This window comes from Channa argus, chromosome 3 (assembly GCF_033026475.1).
Source record: "Channa argus isolate prfri chromosome 3, Channa argus male v1.0, whole genome shotgun sequence".
NCBI lineage: Eukaryota > Metazoa > Chordata > Actinopteri > Anabantiformes > Channidae > Channa > Channa argus.
Window position 1 is genome coordinate 17,800,687 of NC_090199.1, and position 22,436 is coordinate 17,823,122.

At 40.2% G+C, this 22,436-nt stretch overlaps 1 protein-coding gene across 5 annotated transcripts in view; it reads right to left on the reverse strand.

Annotated features, from left to right (window-relative positions):
* Window positions 1-22,436, reverse strand: part of septin9b (septin 9b) — a 71,107-nt gene that overhangs the window by 19,410 nt on the left and 29,261 nt on the right. For 3 of the 5 annotated variants that reach the window (XM_067498123.1, XM_067498121.1, XM_067498120.1), the window contains exon 2: window positions 19,679-20,362. In XM_067498123.1, coding sequence (XP_067354224.1) covers window positions 19,679-20,362 — 684 coding nt within the window. Of the gene's footprint in view, window positions 1-6,762; window positions 6,856-10,847; window positions 10,957-19,678; window positions 20,363-22,436 lie in introns of those variants that run through there. The other 2 variants (XM_067498124.1, XM_067498126.1) reach the window with 2 other exon arrangements.

The window sequence follows — 22,436 nt, forward strand, 5'->3', positions numbered from 1 at the left end:
AATCAAGGCATACACAACATGTAATTAGACCTAAGGAACAAAATAGCTCAAATTGTGTTGCTGATGACAGACACTGTACGTAAATAAATGGTCTATGTGCGAAGATTTTATCCTTGGCCATCATTTGTTTTCAATTCTAGATACAAAATAGATTTCTAGATACAGCACTGAATTCTCATGCTGACATTTTGGTTCATTCCTGAGATGAATTGCCTGGAAAATCCTGCAGCTGCCATGCCGGATGCAGTTGCAAAGAAATAAGACCTCTACAGCTCCGAACAATTTCCCAGTGTTCTCTGTAGCAGACATGTAGAACATAACAGGAATCAGGTTTAGACATTAAGCGTTGCAAATATATTAAGTAATGGTTTGTCTAAATCACAAACTTGTCATGTACTGAGGACAAATGTTCGGCAGACAACAGTAGTTTTGATGAAAAGATGTGGAAAATCAAATCTTTTTTTTATTAAGTTAACTTTTTACGTAATTTGGACAAATGCAATTAGCTGTTTATAGTCAAAGAAGACATTTGGATTTTGTCCCCTTGCTGCATTCAGTCCATCTAAGTATATCCAAAGCTGTCCAGTCAATTTTTAGGGGTCTGTATTTAGGGAAAATGTCCCTGTGTGTTGAAAATCATTGTGCTCAGTTACTGAACTGAAGAAGACCCTTTCATGTGTCTCCAGTGACCAGGGTACAACAATTACAGTAGCGGCACTGGCCTCACACTTGAGCCTCTGTTCAAACCCTCAATTGACCCCCCTCCCCTTTGCCTACCAACCCTAACTCGCGTCCACTGCACCTACACCCACAAGACTGGGGGCACTGTGAGAATCATGGTTTTTTCATTTTTCCTGTGCATTCATCACCATCAGGCCTGCCTTGCTTGGGAAGAAATTTAAACAACATGTGGACACTCCCATGTTTTTTTGGATTATTATGGACTATGGTCACTGGCTGCAGAATTTAGATACAACTCAGAATCCTGCCACTTTCTGAAGTTCTCTGATTGCTGATTCTGTTGTACGGCGTATTTAGGGTGAAGACATAGCACAATAACAGTCAGAGGTGGACAGTTTTGGGGACTGCTGTGGACTTAAATCATCTGCAATTGAAAACTGGTGGTGGACTTCAGGAAATCTTAAACTCTGGGGTGACATCTAACTTGACAGTAAAAAAGATCAGACCTGCCTGTATTTCCTGCAATTTCTCAGGTCTGTCAATGTGTGCAGTGCCGTGGTGTGTTGTTGTTTTCCAGGGCAGCAACATGACATGAACAAATTAATCAGCAGGACTGGCTCTTTCCTGGAGCTGGACCCTCTACATATCATAGCTGAGAGGAGGATGCTGTCTAAACATTGGACATGCTGGACAATGCTTCCCATCCACTGCACAGAATACTGGCTGGACAGAGGAGCATCTTCACCCTGAGACTAATGACTTGACTAATACCAAATGCTCAACAGAGGAAATCCTTTCTTCCAGTGGCCATTAAACTGTACATCTCCCTTCAGTAAGGAGGACAACCATGTTTCATAATATGTTGCTGCTAATAAAATAAATAATCCATTATCAATATACTCATGTTAACATTATTACATTACTTTCCTCTTTTTTGATAATACAACATGTTTAGTTACCATCATAACATCCAAGTTTTGAACATAATCATAATCATGTTGTTCTATCATCATAATTTGTTGCACTGCACAGCACCACTATTTACTGTAAACCTAGTTTTGTTCCTATTTAGATTTTTTTTTGCTTGCCTTTATGGATACTTTTTGGTTGTTTGTGTATTGGTGTTGGTCTTTTCTGGTTGTGGTTCAGAGAGCAGCTGTAACAGCTGTGCCTCTGGGATTCTCTGGGGTCTGTTCTTCCACTTACACACTGTGACTGACAGCTGTTAAATACTATCTGGAATACTGCTCTGTTATTTTTTTAAATTTGGTTCCCATGAGGTTAAATCACTGGATCTCTTTCTTGGTGCAGTTAAGGTGCATTTTTGTCTTTCCAGAGACCAGAGATTAGATTTCCACTGGTCGTTTGTTGGCTCCCTCTGAAAAGGAAGAGATCTTAAAGTTTTATGTCTGCTGGAAAAGATAAATGGAGAATCCAGAAAAAAGACAGCAGAAAGAGTTGACATTTATATCTATATTGGATGAATACAGGATTAACATATGCATAATTTAAAAGAAAAAAAACTCATGGACTACTTTTATTTGTCAGGTCAGTTAAAAAAAAAAACGTATAATTGAGAAACCACCTCGGGTTGGTGCAGAAGCTCATATAAATAGATAAATGGGGTAATTTGGGAAACGCTGAAGTCAAAACCTGTTGGAAAATGACTGAAGAATGGAATGGACATTGATGAACATTTAAACTACATTGGCTTCAGATTAGACCCCTTCTCTTTACACAGTGTGTTGGAGATGGGAAAGTGAAAACTTCTGAAAATTTGTTTAAAAAAATGTTCATTTACAACATGCATCAGGCTTTTATGCATTTATGCAAGCAGAAGCACTGCACCACTGCAGCTGGTGCGAGGGCCCTGCAAAAGCCTGTGGTGTATGCCTATGATTTATAAAACTCTGGGATGCACTATTGTGCACCTCCCTGTTTCCGACTGGCTCACTGATCAGAAGGAATTCCAACCCAATCACTTCGTCCTCTGCCTCCTTCCACCACACATCGATAATAGGTAACCATCTATCCCTCCATTATCGCAACCACTTATCCTGTAAGGTATTGTGGGGGATGCTCGAGCTGATCATTGGGTAAACGACAGGGTACACTCTGTGCTGGTGGCTAGTCAGGGCTGACGGAGAGAATTAGACAATAATTCATATTAGCTCCTGTGCAGTATAGAGTCATAACTTGCATGCCTTTGGACTGAGGGAGGAAAACTGGGGAAACCAGAATATCTAGAGGAAACCCCTGCAAGCACACGGAGAACATGCAAATGACCATGACAGCGGGTCAAAATTTAAACCATGGTCTCTAGTTGTGAGCTTCCTTCCTCTGATTTACAAGCTGTTGTTAACACCGTGGTTTTACTAATATCTTTGCTACTGCACTGATTTGAGAAGCTGAACATGAAAAGAGAGTGGTCTCTCTCACCGACAGGACTAACACTAATACAACATGCTGTGCCAACATTGGGGGACCCCTGATGATGGCTGACTATCTGGTGGATATGCCCTGGCCCTAATACCATGCCTACAAGAAAGCCTGGTGGGGACAGCATCAACCGATGACTGTGCTTCTCAGTAGCAGAGAGATAATAAATTAATAAAATAACCTGCTCCAGGACAAGTCTCTGATTGTTTTTGAGTGACCAAGACATAGCCCAGACTTTAACCCCCCCAAAAACCTGTTGGTTTTACAATAATCATATTTTGGCACAATATAATCCCTTTAAAGTGATTATCTAAAAGGCAGTAATTCTATTTTCAAATAAAAGCATTTGTCTAAAGGAGCACAGGCCATACATTTAATGTAACACTGTAACTCTGTTTGAGGGAGATATGATGTGTTCAGGTATGGTCGGAGGGAGGCTGACAGAGTACAGAAGGTTTTTACTAGGCTGTTGAGTACATCCAAGAAGAAATCCCTCTCAATCAATCAACTGTCTGTACTTTTAAACCAAAGGCAATTGAAAAGCCTGACATGTTTCTTCAAAATGTTATTCCAAATATTTGCCAGTGTCTGCACTTCAGAAAAGATTGGATCTGAAGAATGCCACTGGCTCACTTCATCTGTCAGTCTTGTCACTTGTGTTGGCCCACTGAGAACCCCCTGGTCTTAATGAGGAGCAAAGCAGATGTTGTTGCTCTGTACTGAAATACAGCTCTCTGCATGGAAACTTCTGGTAATGAAGATAATGACCTGTCCCAAAGCATGTCATGGATGGGAAGAGTGTGAGCGGATGGTAATAAAGCAGCTTAGCATGGAGGGTCAATTGAGATAAATCACATAACCGATGAGAAAAAAGAAAAGGTAAAAGCTACAAAACAAAAGTGAACACGCTTTGGATCAATATCTCGAAGCGGAGCGTGAGTAAACAAGAAAACAAAGCCCAACACAGAAGGGAGGTTACTGAGGTGTTGACTACCACTGTGACTGTACTGGGCAGCTCTCAGCATTTTAGGCCAACTAACCACAGTCATAGCCCAAAGCCAAAACATTTCTGAGAAATGTTAATGGGGAACTAGGCAGGATCCAGCCACAGACCATTCCACAGCTGCAGCATGGGGAACTGGTGCAGTGCAAGGGACAAAGACTGGTTGGTTATAATATTTCAGTAGTAGATGTTGTATTTTGTCTAATGAGAGGAAACGAGGACTCACTGCAGATGTTCTGTATCAGTCACAGTTATTAGGTCTGTTCATTAGGTCACCATTTTTCTATTTGAAACATTTTGGAGTTTGAAAAGGTATGATTTCAATAACACTGTACAGTGAAGTACATGAACAGTCACAATGGCCAAATGCCTTTTTAAGTAGTAAGAATAAAATAAAGGTCTGCATTATTTACCCAAATGCTTCCATAGATGTTCTCAAATCTTCAACCAAACTCATATATTCAAGCGTAATTAACAGTGGCAATTAAGTCTTAATAGCAGGTGCATGCTGTAAATCAATACCAATATACAACCTTGTTTCTAAAAAAGTAAGTTATACTATGTCAAATGTACATAACATGCAATGATTTTCAAATACAATTTTCAAATTACAAACATAAATTTTATTTGGTATCTAATCGATCTAATTTCTCTGTTAACATAACATTTGATTTTGTCTGTACTATTGTACAAATGCATAATGAAGAGGACCCATAAGGCTGAATACTGCTACATTATTATCACATACTGCCATAATCTGCCCTTCACCCCTCGACTGGTGGCAGCCTCACAGTACAGGACATGACATGTTTACCTTTCTCCTGTTCATGACCTACATGCAGAACCGAAAACCTCCTCCCTCTGGGGGCAGCTAGAGTAATACTCTATACAATATGCGTTTGCAGAAATAATGTTATATTTAACCTCCTAACTACATTTTACAGAAGGCCAGACTAGTATATCAGTTCTCACCACAAACACCTGGTAACAAATCCACAGACAAAAATGTAATGAAATACTTTACTCTTGCTGATGAAACAGTAAAAGTCCACTTAAAAACCTACTGTATACACATGAATATCATTTTACTGCAGCCAAAGAACCAGGAATTGATACTGTGGTAAAGAAGGTCTCGCTGTTTACTGTACTACATGTTCACACCTATTCTGCTCTCAGATCTGCTGCCTTTGGGGCAAATATTTGGTCAGAAACATACACCCTTAAAATTATTGAACAGTTCTTAAATGAATGGAACAACACAGGGCAAGAATATAACTTTAAAGAATGATAGAAGAATTTTTTGGCTTCTTGGTAGTTATGTCTTTGACATATGATATCTGGCATATAATTGCAGCAAGAACAACCCATTATGTTATTTTATTTCATGCTGCTGGCTACAAACAATCCTAATAGTGTAAAAATTGTAATTGAAAGATTATCAACAAGCTGATCTAATAAGAAACATGCCAACAATGTGTTATGGTCATATGTTAGTATGATGCCATTATAGTGACTTTAGGGTAGCACAATACTTATGTTGTATTGTCAGTGTGCAAGGTCAAATGTATCACTTTTCTGTTCAAATACACTGTGGCTGACACGTGCAAAGTACATCTACAGGATTAGACTACAAGTGTGTTTTAAGTGAGGAGCTGCGATTTTGAGATGCAGCATCCAACAAAGCAACTATTCATATTGTGCAATCTGGGTAAAAGTAGAACATGTGACTCAGTGAAAACAGAGAAAATAACTAAGTTTTGCTGGCCTGAGGCACAAGACTAGAGCTAAGTCACTACCCACAACCTCATTTTTTCCACCAGAAGCAAGCGACATGAGTCTTTTGGAAGAGTTCTTGCCATTCTGTGTAAGGAGCAACAGTCAATCTGAAAATAAGACCTGCTCAACTCCTAAACTCACTGAACTTGGCTGCAAACTCACTAGAGAACAGACAGAAAATAAAATCATGTCAGTGTAGCTTAGGTCCATTAGTTCCTGGCTAATGCAATGCACTGGATCAAAGTCATCCTGGAAACTTTGTCTAAGATGAGAGCTGGGACTAAGGGAGACAGCATGACCAGAGAGACCCCCAAAGGTCTGAGAACTTACAGAATAACAACAGCCATCCTGATTGGACAGCACGGTGTGCCATTACAGCTGATTGATTATCCATGCATGCTCCAGAGCTGAAGACACAATGGGAGGGAAAGGCAGAAAGAAAAGGAGAAGGGAGGGGGTGAGAGTGTGTGTGTGTGTGTGTGTGTGTGCGGGGGGGAGTGGTAGTACTGACCCCCCAAACTCCTCTCCCCAAAGGCTGAACAATGGGAACAGGAAAGGATAGAGCGGAAAATAAAAGAACTAATAAAATAAAAGCTCTGCGCACTAAATGAAGGGGGTTTGGCAGACCTCCCAAAACCATACTCTCTCCACATTTCAGCTTAAAAATTGCATTATCTACATAGCACAAACAAGACACCTGGTAAACTAACTCAAACAGCCTCAAAGCACCAATCCATCTCTCCCCATGTCTGTTCCTCTCTCTTCAACCGTTACTCTGCCTCTTTGTCTTTTCTCTTAATGCACTCATAGATCTCACAGCAAGACAGAAGAGCACACGGCAAACATAAAAATCGACAACTTACCCAACCCTTTCCTCTCCCTTCCTCTCCTACTCTCTTCCTCTCTCAATCACAGCAACCAGCTGGTGAGGCTGCTCCTGCTCCTGCTCCCTGGCCCTACCCACAATATGGTCATGTGACCAGGAGCCCAAGTGACTGGGAAGGCATTTGGCAGCCACACCCCTCATTCAGAGAAAGCAAGGGGAGAACGTTTATGACACGTGGGATTAAGTAAATCCACTAGGGAAAAAGTCTGTGATAGTTTAAGCTATAACAACATACCCTTAATAGCCCACCACCTCCAAAGCTCACTAAGTCATGCACTCTGTGTTTTTGCACAATTCGTTTAAAACCTACATTTAAAAATAAATGTTTACATTTGAGTTCATCAATGAGCTTTAGATGTGGTAGCTGGACTGACTAAATGGTGGCAAGGAAAGAAAGATAAGCAAGAAAGGTCCCTGACTAAGAGACAAACAAGTCATTGTTATTTATGGTTTTAAATGCTCTGAGTTGCTGCTGCAGTCGTTTCTCCACTTTTATTTGCCCATAGTGACCTGCTACGGGTCAGTATAAAGACGTATGACATACAGTTGCCAACAAAAGTTTACATAATTTAAATAGTTACATAGTTCACAAAGTCTTTACAAACATGACTGGAATAACAATATTGAGCTTAATATGATTTTTCTGAACAAAAAAATTCTTTGTCCTTTCGGTTTATCCTGTGAGTTCAGGGTCCCTAAAGCGGGTCATTGTCCGCATGTTGATTTGGCACAGTTTTTATTTTCACAGTTTTGGCCTTCCTGATGCAACCCTCCCCAATTTCTACCTGGCTTGGACCGACACCACACAGCTGGGGATTGGAATTGGCTGTGGGGGGTTCAGTGTCTTGCCCAGAGATACTCGACATATATAGCCGGGACTGGGGATTGAACCACTGACCCTGTGGTCCGTGGACAACTGCATTTACCAACTGAACTACAGTCGCCCCTACTTTTTTAAACAAATAATAACCCCAAAACTGTTGTGAACATAGTTTGATTTATTCAGGATTTCCTGACATCAACACAGGCTCAAAAGTGCACATACATAAATATATTTGGGGATATTCAGGAGATCTGAAAGTTCCAAAGTGTCTTTTAATTTGCTGAGCCAAGAGTCTCTTGACCTCCTGTAAGTGATCATGGCTGACTTCTCTGTGCCAGGGTTTGTTTGACTAACTGGACCGACCACTTCAATGGCAAAGTCCTAAGAACTGATCTGTGAAAGGTGTTGGTAGAGTTACACAAGTCAGCAATGTCTTTTTGAGACTTGGAGACAGTTGTGTGTTACAGGACCATTAACCCAAACACAGATCAAACCTGGTTGTGGAATAAACAAAGCAGACTAACATTAAACTTTTGGAAAGGCCTCCAAAAGTCTACCTAAACTATGTGCCACAAGTTTGTTCGTGGCATCTGCTAATGTTGAAATTTGCTGTGATGTTTTGGCCCCATATGTAAAATTTTGACCCTGTGCAGTCATAAAACCCAAATTAATTAAACCTTGAGGGCCAAATTCTTGGGGGTCATTCACTGTACATGTTTGTTGTTCAATCATCAGCAAAAAAGTGTATGGCCACGACAAGTGTATGTAAACTTTTGTTTGCAACTGTATGTATGTAAAAGTTAAGCGAATCAAGCTGCACCAACGTCAGTATTGGCAGCAAAACATATGAAAGTGATTCCAAAACCCAAATGTTCTCTGGAAACTTGCATTGCTCTGGTGTACTTCCTCTCTCCCACTTTACCCACAACAGAGAGATTCACATTTTTCACAAGTCACTTATTGCACCATACCAATGAGACATGAGATGTTTTGTAAGAGGAGCCTTATGGTTAAAGAAAGATTTTAGTTATAAAATGGATTTGAGTTTGACTGATGAGAACAAGAGCGTGATTCAATTGCTCCTTCATTGATATGGCTTAGCTTTTTTCCATCTGCACAAAGATTGAAGGCCTGACAGAGGTTTTTACAACATTCAGCACAAATGTTTCCTTCCTGTGCAAACTAGAGCCGAATCTCAGACTTGGCTGTGGTTTCACTGTAAATTTGACGCAGAAGCAAGAATGTACTGATCAGTGTTATACACTGTGGTACTTTAGACAATAATATAGATATATAATATAGACAACCTAAAGACTTTGAACAATTGAAAAATCATGAAGTAGACCTTATTTAATGAGGAGTATCCGCATTCATTAAAAGCAGAATCTTTTTAATTTTAAGGGATCCAAATTCTAAACACAGTACAGTATGTCATAGTACAGGTGTGGAAGGAGGAAAAAGTTAACGTTCTTAGCTGCCAGCCTAAAAAACAGCCTGTGGGGGTTTTAGGGAAAAATCCTGACACATTCCCACCATATATCTCTTTTGTGAAAGAAAATATTTCCCATATAGCTGTCATTAAATAACAAACAACACGGTCAGTATGAAGCACATGACCCAGCAAAGTCAGAAGTTGTCCTTTCTTCCTGTGGGAACTAAAGATCAAAGTAAAGGTCTGCTGCATAATTGTTTTATTATTTATTGTAGTCCTGCAAAAAGCCTAAAAGGCAGCTTTGTGACAAACATGAATGGATAATGAATAAATTAGAATCTAAGTTTGCTGATTAAGTGTAATGAAAGTATGTGTTTGTGTGTAACTAATGAAACATTTTCATACTATACCATTAGGTTTTCCATTAACAATAGACATGGTCATAACACTACAGGCAGGTTTTTTTGTGCAAAGCACAAATTAAGGAATTGTAGTTATCTTTCATTATTTTGTCTTTTGAAACACAGTGACCACTCTGGATCAAAACACTCAAACTGCATCAAATAATGGTGGCTGGAGGCGTGACTAAATGCTAATGCGGTGATGACTGGCATGCAGTGAGCTCATTGGGGGGGCTTTATGATAGGCCCAGAGGTCAGGAGTGATTGCTGAAGGCTACTAAGTTAGAGCAGAGCACATATGGAGCTGATTAAGACATTTACCTCCATGAATCAGCAGCCAAAATTGACATGGTAACATATCCACCCAGAGAGGAGTTGAGAGCTATTGGAAACACAGAGAGCATGCAGAAGTGAGGGAGAAAAGGACAGAGAAGGCACAAGGAAAAAGAGATGAAGTAGGAGGTGGAGGGAGGGGTGAGAGTGGGCTGAAAGAGTAATGAGTGAAAAGGAGAATAGGACAGAGAAAGAACATCTGGCTTGGCCTGGGTATCTAGGGAAGATAGCTGGGTCTGTTGCAGACTTCCTGTGTTTTTTATAGTTATAGTTACACTGCTCCCCTGTGGTGCACATGGAGACAAGATGTGTGATGAGTGAGGATGGTTTATCTCAGCACCCCAAAGTGGCCTCCCAAACTTTACCTCCCCCTCTGGTTGATGTCACTAAACATACATTAACAGTACAGATGGTTATTCTGTCTATACATCGTAAGCTGTTTCACATGCTGACAGTGAAATGCTTTGGGGTTACGGTTACTCAGGCATGTGTATGGTTTTCCCTCAGCATTTGCTGTGGTAACAAGGCAAAAACCCTGTATTGATCTTATACTGATGACCACAAAGATAATAAACCGGGAAGATTTTCTGGTCTGAGCATTTGTTTATGGGAGGTGCTTTTCCAAGTAGTGTCTTTCTCACTACAGCTTTTCCAGCTGGACTGTTTATTACTGAGATCTACTGCCAAGGCCAAGGAACAAGAGAGAGACAGAGCAGCTTTTCAACTAACATTGGCTCACATGGATCCTCTTCTTCTAACACCACAGCAAGACATGAGCATGAACGCGTTTCTTCAACTCAACAGGACATAAAACAAAGATTTTAAGAGGAAGAGAAAAATAATGTTTGGCATTTCTCTTTCAACCGACCTTAAGGTTTGTATGAAAATAAAGGAGAGAAATGTTCGAACAGTATCTTGGGATGCATCCATTTCCCAAAACCCCTTCTGAAGAAGATACATCATGCTTAGCCTTGATTGGTCTTAATGGAAACCAGTTGTCTCTCCTGACTTTAAAGAGTCTTAAACAGCCAAGGTCTCCCACACACACAATAAACAAGTGAATAGATACTCACAAAGGTCGTCCAGCTTGTGATTGTATATCTCACTGCAAGCAGAAGCCATTTCTCTATTCAGCCCTTTTTCTGTCTCTTCTCTTTCCAGGTTCCAGAAGGATTTAACAAGAAAAAACTCAGATAAGGCAATAGTTCCCGGCCTCTAAATTTCGTCTATATGGCAGCTGCAGTGAAATGCTACACAGTTCTGAAAATGAACAAGAGCTAAGGCTGCTTCCCAATGAATACACACTAACATGCATTCGCTATTTCTGATGCTCTGGACTTGAAGCCTTCCCCGATGAACAATAAACACAGCAACTCCAGGGGATCGGCCTTCTGGGGAATCCCTGGCCTATCGACGGATTTGCGGGGGGTGAGTGAGGGATGAATCAACTCCAAAAACTGAGGGGACACGGAAGAAGCTCTGTCATTAAACTCTTTTTGTGGCCGATTCATGCCTTCCAGAAACATCTAACCAAGTTATGATGCTAATTATCTATAATAGAAGCCTTGCTTGTGCAGAGACAAGGCAGCAAAGAGAGATACACGGGGAATTTCTGCTTTTAGAAATCTTTAACCATCCTGTGTTTAAATTGGACATTTGTTGCTATATTCATAACCCTAAAGAATCACTTTACTCCACAATAGTAAATATAGTTTGGTAGTGCATTACAGAGTAACTTATCGGAAGCAAACTGCTATTTTCTGTAAATCTCCGGTTGTGTGTACACTTCCTCCATCAGCCTCCTCTTCTGATATGCAGCCCCAATAATCTCAGCTTGACCCCCCTACACAAATCATTAATACACGTGGCACAACAGACACACTCTCCACCACTTTTAAGCAGGCCCAGATAACACACACGAATTACATTACGAAACCTTTGGAGACAGAATTAAAAATTCCCATCTGTCCAATTTTGCACATGTGTTTCATGAAACAGAAACATTTCTTCTCATACTACTTTGCTTTAATGTTTTCTCCGCGTTTGTCATTTTGCCAAATGACTTAGTGTACAGGTAAATGTCTTCTCCTGTCAGATGTTAACATCTGCCGTCTGCTGCGTAGAGTCCAAAAGCCCTTCGACCTAGGGATAAAAGTTGTCCTGAAGCTCCATTGCAAAGGAGCTAGAAGCTAATGGTCTGTAAATCACAAAGCTGTGTTTATATTCTCAAAATCACTACATCATCGCTATAAACTTTAGTTATGGCATAAGATCCAGTCCTAAATCAGCAGTGCTTTTAAAGTCTTTGCCAATTTTTACAAAGTTAAGATTTGAGTATTCTTAATGGTTCAGTAAAAGCTGCTTGTGCACACAAAAGTAAAAAAAACAATGTGCTATTAGTCAGCTAAGCTGAAAGGTCCCTTTGCTATTCTAATGGTTTAATCTGTGGGGAAAGAAGTGCAAGTGCATTCAGGTGCAATAGAGGCATTTATTAAGTCCTGCATTAAAGTGTTACAAAATGCAAAGGAAAGCCAGACTTGCAAACAGGCTGGCAAAAGTTTGCTACAAGAAACAGGCCACAGATTATTGTGTAACACATCTGTGAAACTGGTCTACATGACTAAACAAATAGGAAAAGACAGTGGTAATGACGAATAGAAAGACATAATAGACAAGATAATCTGACAATACACCATTGATCCATAATCTCAGTTCCTGTTCAGGTTAAAGGTCACTGGGCAAGAGGCAGGGTACTCCCTGGAAAGGTCACAAATGGAGACAAACAACCATTCATCCTTACATTTATATCTACAGGCAGTTTAGAGTTACCAATTAACCTAACCTGCTTGCCCTTGACTGTAAAAGGAAACCAGCCGGCTAGCTGCTTCTAACCCAGCCGGTTCTTGCTGTAAAGGGACAGTACTAACCACTGCTCCACTGTGGTACCCTACAATACACCACTTTTATACTAATGATAAATGGCTAAAATTGTTGTATCATCGTAGACAAACACTTAACTGCATAATTAGCTGTAGTTGGTGGAACATAAGGGACCCTCACATCCTCCGCACACGCTCACTTCAGACAGACACTCACACATGAATCCCTCATCCCCCGCATTCTCTCTCATCTACTTGCTTTAGCAGATGGCAGGACTGTGGCACAAACGACCATCTGTCTGTCCACACACGCTCGCACACAAAATTTTTGTTTTTCCACCATGCTCTCTATCAACCAACAAGACTCATTAGCAGAGAATGCGAAGAAAAACTGCCCTGGCGTGAACCACTCTTCTTAATTAAAAAGTGCTCTCTGCGAGTAAATATAAACGTGTCGCTTTCCAGATGGTCCAAATGAGCAAGACTGTTTTAACTGATTTATTCAAATCAAAACTGCATGGTCACCAAGGAGGAACAGTTTTCCTCTGCTTCTGAGACTATACAAAATATGCAGTCATGTATTTTGAGGACAGGTAGCCCTGTCTCCTGGCTGCAGTTCAGTACCCAGTTATGTTTGATTAATGATATAGAAAAAAAGTATGACTCACACTGGTACGGTGTTTATTCTGTTTCAAGGACATGACTCTGGCTTTTTTTCCCTTCATTTTAATGACCGTGCTTTTTCCATCAATTTCTTGGTCAAAAGAACCACAGATAAGTCTCATATCTGGATAAACAAGAGGGAGGATTCAGCTGAAGACGGAGCAGATAAATGAAGATAATGTCAGCTGAGAATAAACGTTATCTCGATTCGCTTTATCATGCTCTGATGGGCCATATCCTACTATTTGTCATTTATCTAACCGTGATGTAGAAAGTTGATAATGTGGATTCATGTGTATGTGTGTGTGTGTATGTGTGTATGTATGTGTGGCCAATGTTAGGCTGTTTGGTTAAACTCCCTGTGGAGGACAAAGCGTGACAATTCTGCCAAAGTCCTGTTTCCAGTCTGTGTGTGTGAGTGTGCTTTCACATATATGTGCTTTTACATGTATGTAATAGTGAAATATGTGTGTCGGCTTCACAGCATGCAAGAAAGAGCAGGCGTTCACTGCAGTTGGGGGGATTAGGCAAAATGACTGAAAGGACAAAGGTCTTCCTGCAATGGTGGGAAACTTCTTTAACCCCTGACTTCCCCCAGATGCTCAATGTAAACGTCAACTTCCGAAAGCCTTATCTGGTGGAGAGGAAAACTGTGTGTGTTTATGCAGTGTGTGTATAGTGTGTGTGTTTGTGTGTCTTTTTAACTGGGGCAGAAGGGCTATCCCTTTCCCATTTCTCACAGGCCCTCCTCCTTCATCCTCCAATGTAAGATGTTCATTAAAAAAGGAAATCCTTTTTTGTTTTCTTAGTGTCCACTAACTTCAAAGAACTGGAAGACATTGTTTTGAATTAGTTTCTTGTGCTAGTGATATACTAGTTCCAAAAAAAGTTAATCACATATGAACAGGAAACGGTTCAGCCAGCGTAGTTCAAGAGTCTGATCCAAAAGTTGTTTGAGGGATTGTCCACTGAGAGAAGCCACATGTCACTGCAGTTTAAGTTAATATAAAGATAAAAGTATTTTTAAAAATGAAATGGCAGCTTTGTTTTACCTGCCAACTAGGCTCAGTGTCTGAGTTCACCTGTCACATACTGCCTCCTGGTGGCTAGTTTAGGAAACACTCTAACAGTAAATTAACTTGAACCATTAACTTTAATGAGAAGTGACAATTATAACTCTCAGTGCTGTGGGATAATTTTGAACTGAAATGATAGACATAATAGTCTTGAGGCTCACTAATGTCAAGTGAGCAAATCTTCCTATTATTTGGCAGCAAAGCAAAGGCACAGTCATGGACAGCCTGTGTCTCAGTGTAACCACATCCATATCCTCTTAAATCTAAGATAAAATCAAATTTTAGGGGGAAAAGCAGGCATTTTTACATATCTTCAGCACTGGTTTAGCTGCTTGTGGGATGTGCATGACATATACATATAGTAAAATGTTTCTGATCAGAAATACCTCGAGCCTTAGCACTGAAGACTGATGGTGGAGAGTTCTACACTTTTGCTCACCTATCCAGAACCTAAACGTTTAAATGCTGTAGAAAGTAATAATTACAATAAATAACTACACCTTAGACATGTGACACAGAGCAAATCTAGGTGTTATCATTGAAATTAATATCATGGTATTAATAAATTAATCACATATAAAGTAGTAAAATCCAATGTCATTCCTTAATTTTGTATTTCAGGCACCACACTCTTCAAATGAGTACAATAAAAACTTCAATGACTATAATTTAATTCTATTACAGAAGCTACTACGCAGCTTTATAACGCATCCACATGCAATTTCAAAATGGTGTTATTCTCAGTCAGCAGCTCAAAAAAGCACATTGGCAACTTCTCTTTTTCCATTTATTTGCATTTCTCTTCTTTGTCGGGATAATTAGCTGACAGATCATACTGAGTAATGGTGCGGGATCAGTTTAGAGTAATTACCCTGGGAGAGGATTGACCTCGCATGTGCCTTTGCCTGAGGGTAACTCTGTGTGTAGGTGTAGTATATCAGACAGAAACAACAAAAGAAATACAAAAATTTGAAAGAAAGAGAATGTGTTTCCGTGTGGCCCTTTATAACTCCTTCACACACAAAGAAACATCCGCCACTGTTACTGCTCCCTGCTTCTCCACTTTTGAAGGTCAATCCACATAAAGCCAAATAGATTCACTTGGCCTCAGCTCCAGAATGACTGTATCTCAATTAGGAAAACAAAGACTATAAAATGAGCTGTTTATTTAGGCAATGTAAATGACAAATTCCATTTCAGCATAAAGCGTCTTCTAAGGTGAAATGAGTTTATATCTTTTGTTCTTAAAGAAGAAACAGGAAGACAGGACACAATGAAGCCACTACATGAAGTGGCTCCTCAGTAAAACCCTTTGAATACACATTTCTTAACTATGAAAGCTGGACTATACAAAACAATATACCACTGATTTCTTGTCTACTTTGTTATGGAAGGACGAATTTGTCTCAGTTGTTTGAACATCCTTTTCCTTCTTATGACAATAAAACATTAAAAGAGTTATTTGGTGTGACCCCAGTGATAACCAGTTGGCATCATCTCAGCTGTAACTACATTATTTGTGGTCATCCACTCTATCCAATGACCTTTCTAGAGTTTAGTTACTGTAAAATAAAAAAAGTCAATGTTTGCTGTTAAAATAAAAGCAACACATTGTGTCCACGCTCCAATATTACAATGTTGCATGGAAGGCAAACACAATTTGTTTGTCCCGTGTTTTGTAGCTATGTCCCATATCTGGTCTGAGAAATGGTAGCAAATGTACTATTTCTGACCATATGTGATCTGTGCTTTTCTTTGTAAAGATCGATATCTGCTGTGTTAGATGGACCAATGAACAACAAGTCTGCCTGTCAAGACAATGTTCCTTCCTTTGACTGAAGGCATAGAGGCAGACCAGATTACCAATCAGAGGGAATCTAACATCTGTAGTATCAAGTCAACTTCATGGTCCGGTTTTTCTCACATCTGTTACAGTAATTGAACATCACTGCACAAATATTCACAAATCTATCAAATAATTTTCTTTACTGCTTATCCTTTAGAGTGGAACATGTGCTGGGGCCAAATTTAGCAGCCATTGGGTCAGAGACTGGGTACCCCCTCGACAGGTCACCAGTCACGTACCAGGGATGAATGTGTACCCACACAAGAACGAGGAGAACATGCACTCTCCACACAGGAAGGGCCCAGCCAGCTGACAGCTAGGAGTAATAAATACTGCTTCACTGTACTGCCCAACATCCCTTAACACAGACAGCTCCCGCTTACCTCAACTCACTCATTCAAGTCTACAATCCTTCTCGCCCGCTGCGGTCTGCCAACGAACGACGTCTGGTGGTCCCAGCACCGCATAGAAGACACCAAGCAAAACTGTTCAGCGCAATGATCCCACGATGGTGGAACGAGCTACCAAACGCGGCACGCTCAGCTGATTCTCTCCCAATATTCAGAAAACTACTGAAAACTGAACTCTTCCGCATCTTCCTATGCACTTAAATCTTTAATATAAAAAAAAAAAAAAAAAAACCCTTTCTGCTCTCTTGCACTTGTATCTCGTGAACTGTGAACACTTTTCTGATAGGACTTTGCTTTGTTGTTTTCTCCTTGACTTAGATTTTTGCTTGCCTGGTACCTCACTTGTAAGTCGCTTTGGATAAAAGCGTCTGCTAAATGACTAAATGTTAATGTAAATGTAAACACATCGATTTAATCTCATAACATAAAGCTTTTTAACTTCCTTCTTGTAGCACCTGACACTGTAACTGAATGAAACATTATAAACCTGTTTTATGCTTTAGTATAAAACAGGTAGTAGAAAATTCAGGATGTCTTGTGCCTCTGCAATTCAGTTTGACATATTCATTATGTTTGGAAACTTTAAGATCGTGGCTGCATTTCAGAGGTATAAAATTTAATACATTTAGGACGTGCTTGTCTTTTATTAATGATGGATTACTGAAAATGACACAATGCATTTGAAGAAGAGATAATATATTGAGAATACTGAGTGCGTCTCCCTTTTTGAATATGGTAAGAAACTGGCAGTATTAATTTCATGCCCAATAATACGACCTCTGTACGACCTCTGCCAACGTGAGCCCCGAAACGACCAACTCCCAAGCTGCAAGTTGTAACAGTTTTTTGAGAGTCACTCGCTGTGATGCTTATATCAAAGTGCAGGAGGATATTGGCTAGGAAGCTGACGGACTTTAGATCACATGACCTCTGAGAGAGGAAGTGCACTGCAGAGAGGTCACACAGTGAGGGAAACAATCACGCTGACAGAACATGGAAGGAAACACAGGATACTCTATGTATGTTTGTGTGTGTGTCTGTGTGTCTGTTTCTGTGTCTGTGTCTCTGTCTGTGTGTATGTGCACAAAAGCCGTGGGCTGTCTTTTCCTCCTGGATAAACTAGGGGCAAGAAAAAAGCTTCTCCAACAGACTTCTGAAAACACAGTTGACAGCCATATGGAAAAATACGAAGGACATTAAAAAGCTGTTTTTATAAACCTAAAATTTGACATATTTATGTCACCACAGAAAATTATATCCTTAAAGCAATTATTTTTACAGAGGCCATTTACTGTAACAATATCTAATAATGCCTTAGTTATATCAGAGTAATTTTATACATATGTGTGAGTGGAGTCCCATTTTAAGGGTTGTTGTGTCTCCAGGGAGATGCGGGTGGGCTTAGTTGGAGCCCTTTAGAAAAGTCACCCCTCACTTAGATACTATTGGGGCCTCTCCCTGTAGACAACTAGGCTTCCTAGCTACGATTAGGAAAGTAATGTAAAAGAATTCATGTCCAACAAACAGATGTAGACTAGAAATGTGAAATCACATTCATGGGACACATTATGGCAACATGACACACAAAGACAGACAGTGGGGAGGTGGGTGAAAACACTTTGTAATATGGCATCTGCTGAATGACAAAGAGAATGTTTTCGGTTTACACCCAGTATAAAATAAAAACCAGGTAATTTTTTAATAAAAAAAGGGAGACACACTGATTTATCCAACCCAAGACACAGTTTTGCCCTTTGCCCTTAGTTTAGTTTTGTGACTCAAGCTTAAGTCATCTAATTTATAAATGTAACTAAAGGCTCCCATAAATAGAAAATACAGCAAAAGTGGTTATAGTGGCCACAAACAGTAGCTGATATTTTAATAGCAGTCTATTAAATGGCAATATGAACATGTGAAAGGGTAAATTCTTAAATGCAAGACCTTCAAAACCTTAAAATATTACATTACACCCCAACATTTACATAAATCTAGTCTTGACAGCTAACTGAAGCGGAAAGGAAAAAAACATGGATACTCAAAAGCTGCATCACAGAATCTCATGTAACCCTGTTGGATACAGTTTTACTGCGACTGTAACACTAATTACCATTTGACTGCTCTACTACTGTTTTGGCGCTGCCAAGCTGGGGCTCTTCACATAATCCTGGCTCCAATAGTGCATTGAGGGTAGAAACAGATCACCACAAGTACAGGCAGACAGTCTGCTGTTTCTCCTGACAGACTGGGCTCCAAGGACATGGTTACTTGTGTTACAGACAGACATACAGACATCAGATTAATCAAAGTAGCCAGGTCTGAGGTCTGACACTTGAGTTAGTCTCAGAGTGAGAAGAAACAGAGAGATATAAAGAAGAATGAATCAGAGTTCAAATTAAGTGTTATCAGGAAAATGTTTTTACTCCGTGTGAGGAATTAAAACTTACCTACAGCCTTGAGTGAAAAGTGCTCTTGCTTCATCTCAAAAGTAAATATCTCAAATTCTTGATGACACTGTGACACTGATAAGTGAAACTGATAAGTATATGCTAAAACTGTCAGGCAAGTTAGTGAGCTACATCACAGTACCAAAGCACCAAAATAGTAATTTCCCAACTCAGGCTTTACACAGCAAGCCAACAAGTTAAGAGCCTACATGAGAAGCAAAGGGAGTGATGCAATGGATCCATGCGTGTTAACAACCCAGAAAATCAGTAGCATCTGCAGCAAACATAGGTCACTATATATACTGGGATATACTGTACAGTATATGGCAAATAAACAAAAAGTAGTTTACATGTACGGTAGGAACTCTTTCAATTCTTTCGTGTTCACCTTAGTGTCATAATTCATACAAAATAAACCACTTGATGAAGAGGGAGAGTAAGATGTAATGACCAGGAATGAGCACACATGCCAACATGTCACCATCTCTAAAATCAACCACTAATTACCACTTTAGAGTTCTCAGAAAAACATAGTACTTTGTAATTGTATTTAATGAATGAGTGTGACTGGTTGAAGCAGACTTACTGTCAGGGTTGGGGGATTTGCGCCCGGCATGGCTAGGAGAGGAGCAGCGGAAGGTGGTAACAATGGTATTGTGGTGAGGGTTGGGATGATGCGGGTGGTGCACTGCTTGGTGGTGGCCGTTGTTCTCTGGAGGAGCTCTGGTGATGCTGATATCAGGTTTCCGTGCATCCCCAGGACTAGGGGCCTCAAATTTGCGTGAGTGATTCTGCTCAGGGGCACGGCCTGTCCCGTTGGTGTTACTGTTACTCTCATTGCGCCGTATCACTGGGGAGTCAGTGGGTGTCTTGGCAAAAGTGACCTCCCTCTTGTGGCTCATCTCTGGGGTCTTGGAGTGACCCAGCACATCAGGGCGCTTCAGGGCACTGTTTGTCACAAAGCGCGTGGAAGCAGGACTGGTGATGTTGTCTACCTGCTTGCTGGAAGAAGAAGAGATGTCGATGGAAAGTTCAGAACGACGTGACACTGGCTCAGGGGTCTTGGAGCCTCCACCACCCATGATGGAGCGGGGGTGGGTATAGTTGAGGTTGTTGTTGTTGGTGGCTGGGGCGGCGGTGCCCAGGTCACGGTAGTAGATGCTGGTAGGAGACATGGCGTTACGGTGAGGGGCGTTGGTTGTCCGGCGGGAGCCAGGTGAAGAGTGAGATGGCGTGTCAACATCCTCCACCTCAAAAGACCTCTTCAGAGCTGCACATAAAGGACAAAGGCAAAATATCATTCATATAGTCATTTGATGCGTGAAAAGAATAGATGACTAGAATAGATGACAAATATTTAATACTTTTCTATTTCAAAACCAGTTAATCAAGAAAAAGGGCAGAAGATGCACATCAGCTGATAATGAAAATGCTCCTTAAGAGGTATCATTAGCTGTTTCTAAGGGCAAAGGAATGCACAGTAGCTCAGTTGGTAAAGCAGTTGTCATCAAACCACAGGCTCAGAGGTTTGACGCCCAGTGCTCCTGGCTACATGTCAAAGTGTCCCTTGGGCAAGTTGTCCCTCATGTCTACTGTGACTGCTTTGTCTGCTTTGGATAAAAGCATCTGCAGAATGACTTATAGTGATATAATATTGTGAATTACATGATTAGGTTTGGAATTGTCCTGTGTGAATAGTATTTCTTTTTTACATCTCTTAGTTTTTGGTTAAGTATTGAATCCTTTGGGTCTTCAACTGTTAAGTGAAAAATTCTGAAAAGTTCAGAGGTAAAATCAATCTTAGTTGGAAATAATAACTAATATGTATCTCAATTGTGCTTTGTTGTGAGGGACCTCAAGCCGGAAATGTTTAGAACTATTGATTTAATCAAGAAAAATGTACCGTATACATGTTTTTTATGTAAAATCTTAACCTGAAAACACTACAGTACTCTATATGCGAAAAGCACATGGACTCTTACCTTCAATACAACCTGATATTACAAACAATTTATAGGTCAACATTGCTGTTTGTGGGAATTAAGAACTAAATCCTTAAATATTCATCAAATAGGTTTGATCACTTGACTGAGCAGTGAACAAAGTGTACGCGTTAAATGCATTTTAAAAAGCTTCCAATATTACAGGTGTGGTAGCAGAATATCTGTATGAGCTACTGTGGTGGCAACACAAAAAGGCAACATACAGGGACAATGAATTTATCTAGTTTCATTACATTCTCAACACCAGGAGTTTAACACAGTGTGATTCATACATTGTTTTGTCATGACTTGGTACATGTGCGGTACACTACAATAGTAACAATTTGGGATTATTTACATATTATAATACACACAATCAGCCAGCATCTTTCAATGTCATGCATTTAGGGAAAAATGAAAAGCTAATGAGCACAGAGATAGAGGCATATCATTCCCCTTAGTTAGTGGTGAATGGAGAAAATTGCTGCACTGTCCAAGATGAAGATAGTGAGAGATGGAATCACCCCCGGGAGGAGTGCACTGGCTTAAAATCAACTTCAATTTCACTCCCATCATGGAGTTGCTGTGCCAAGCCAGTGGCCAGGAGCTGGTATCATAATAACACACTAGATAGATCAGTCCACTCACGCACACTCGTAAGAACATCTCCTGTTTCTAACAATCTAAAACTACAAAAACAAATGTACCCTATTTGATCTGTTTGGGGCTACAGCATATGCAAGTGTCTTTATACAAAGACCTGAGTGTGCACTATGGCAATGCATAAGCAACTGTTTTCTGAGTAATCTTGAAATTCCAGTAGGAGATGCAAAGCTCAATGCACTCTGAGCTCAACACAGTCACCCACACACACATCTGCCAGCACCACTAAGGTAATTTACTGCCATAAGCCGCTTTTTTCCAACATGGTGGACATATGATACAATTTACCCCTTAAAAGAAATCCCGGCCACAGATCACATCTTGTTCTCTCCTGTCGGTTGGACATACCGAGGATGATCTCTTTCAACACAGGAATAAACGGATCTGCACTCAAGTCCTGTGGTTTATGGTTATTTAGCATAAATCTCTGTGACTCCCACCTCTCCCTGTACACAATTTACCTAGGCTTTAAAACATGATTATCTTTCCTCTTTGGCATTCTTGAACTGCAGAAAACTAGAAAACAAGTCACTCCAGTTTGTTTTACAATTAGTACATTACTGTTTGTGTGGAAACATCCACACAAATGGTCTCAGTGTTAACGGACACTTCAAAGGTCATTTTCTCGTCTTATGTTTTTAAGTGAGAACACAGTTTAGTAAGGCATCATAAAACCGCTTAAAACCACATACCCATACA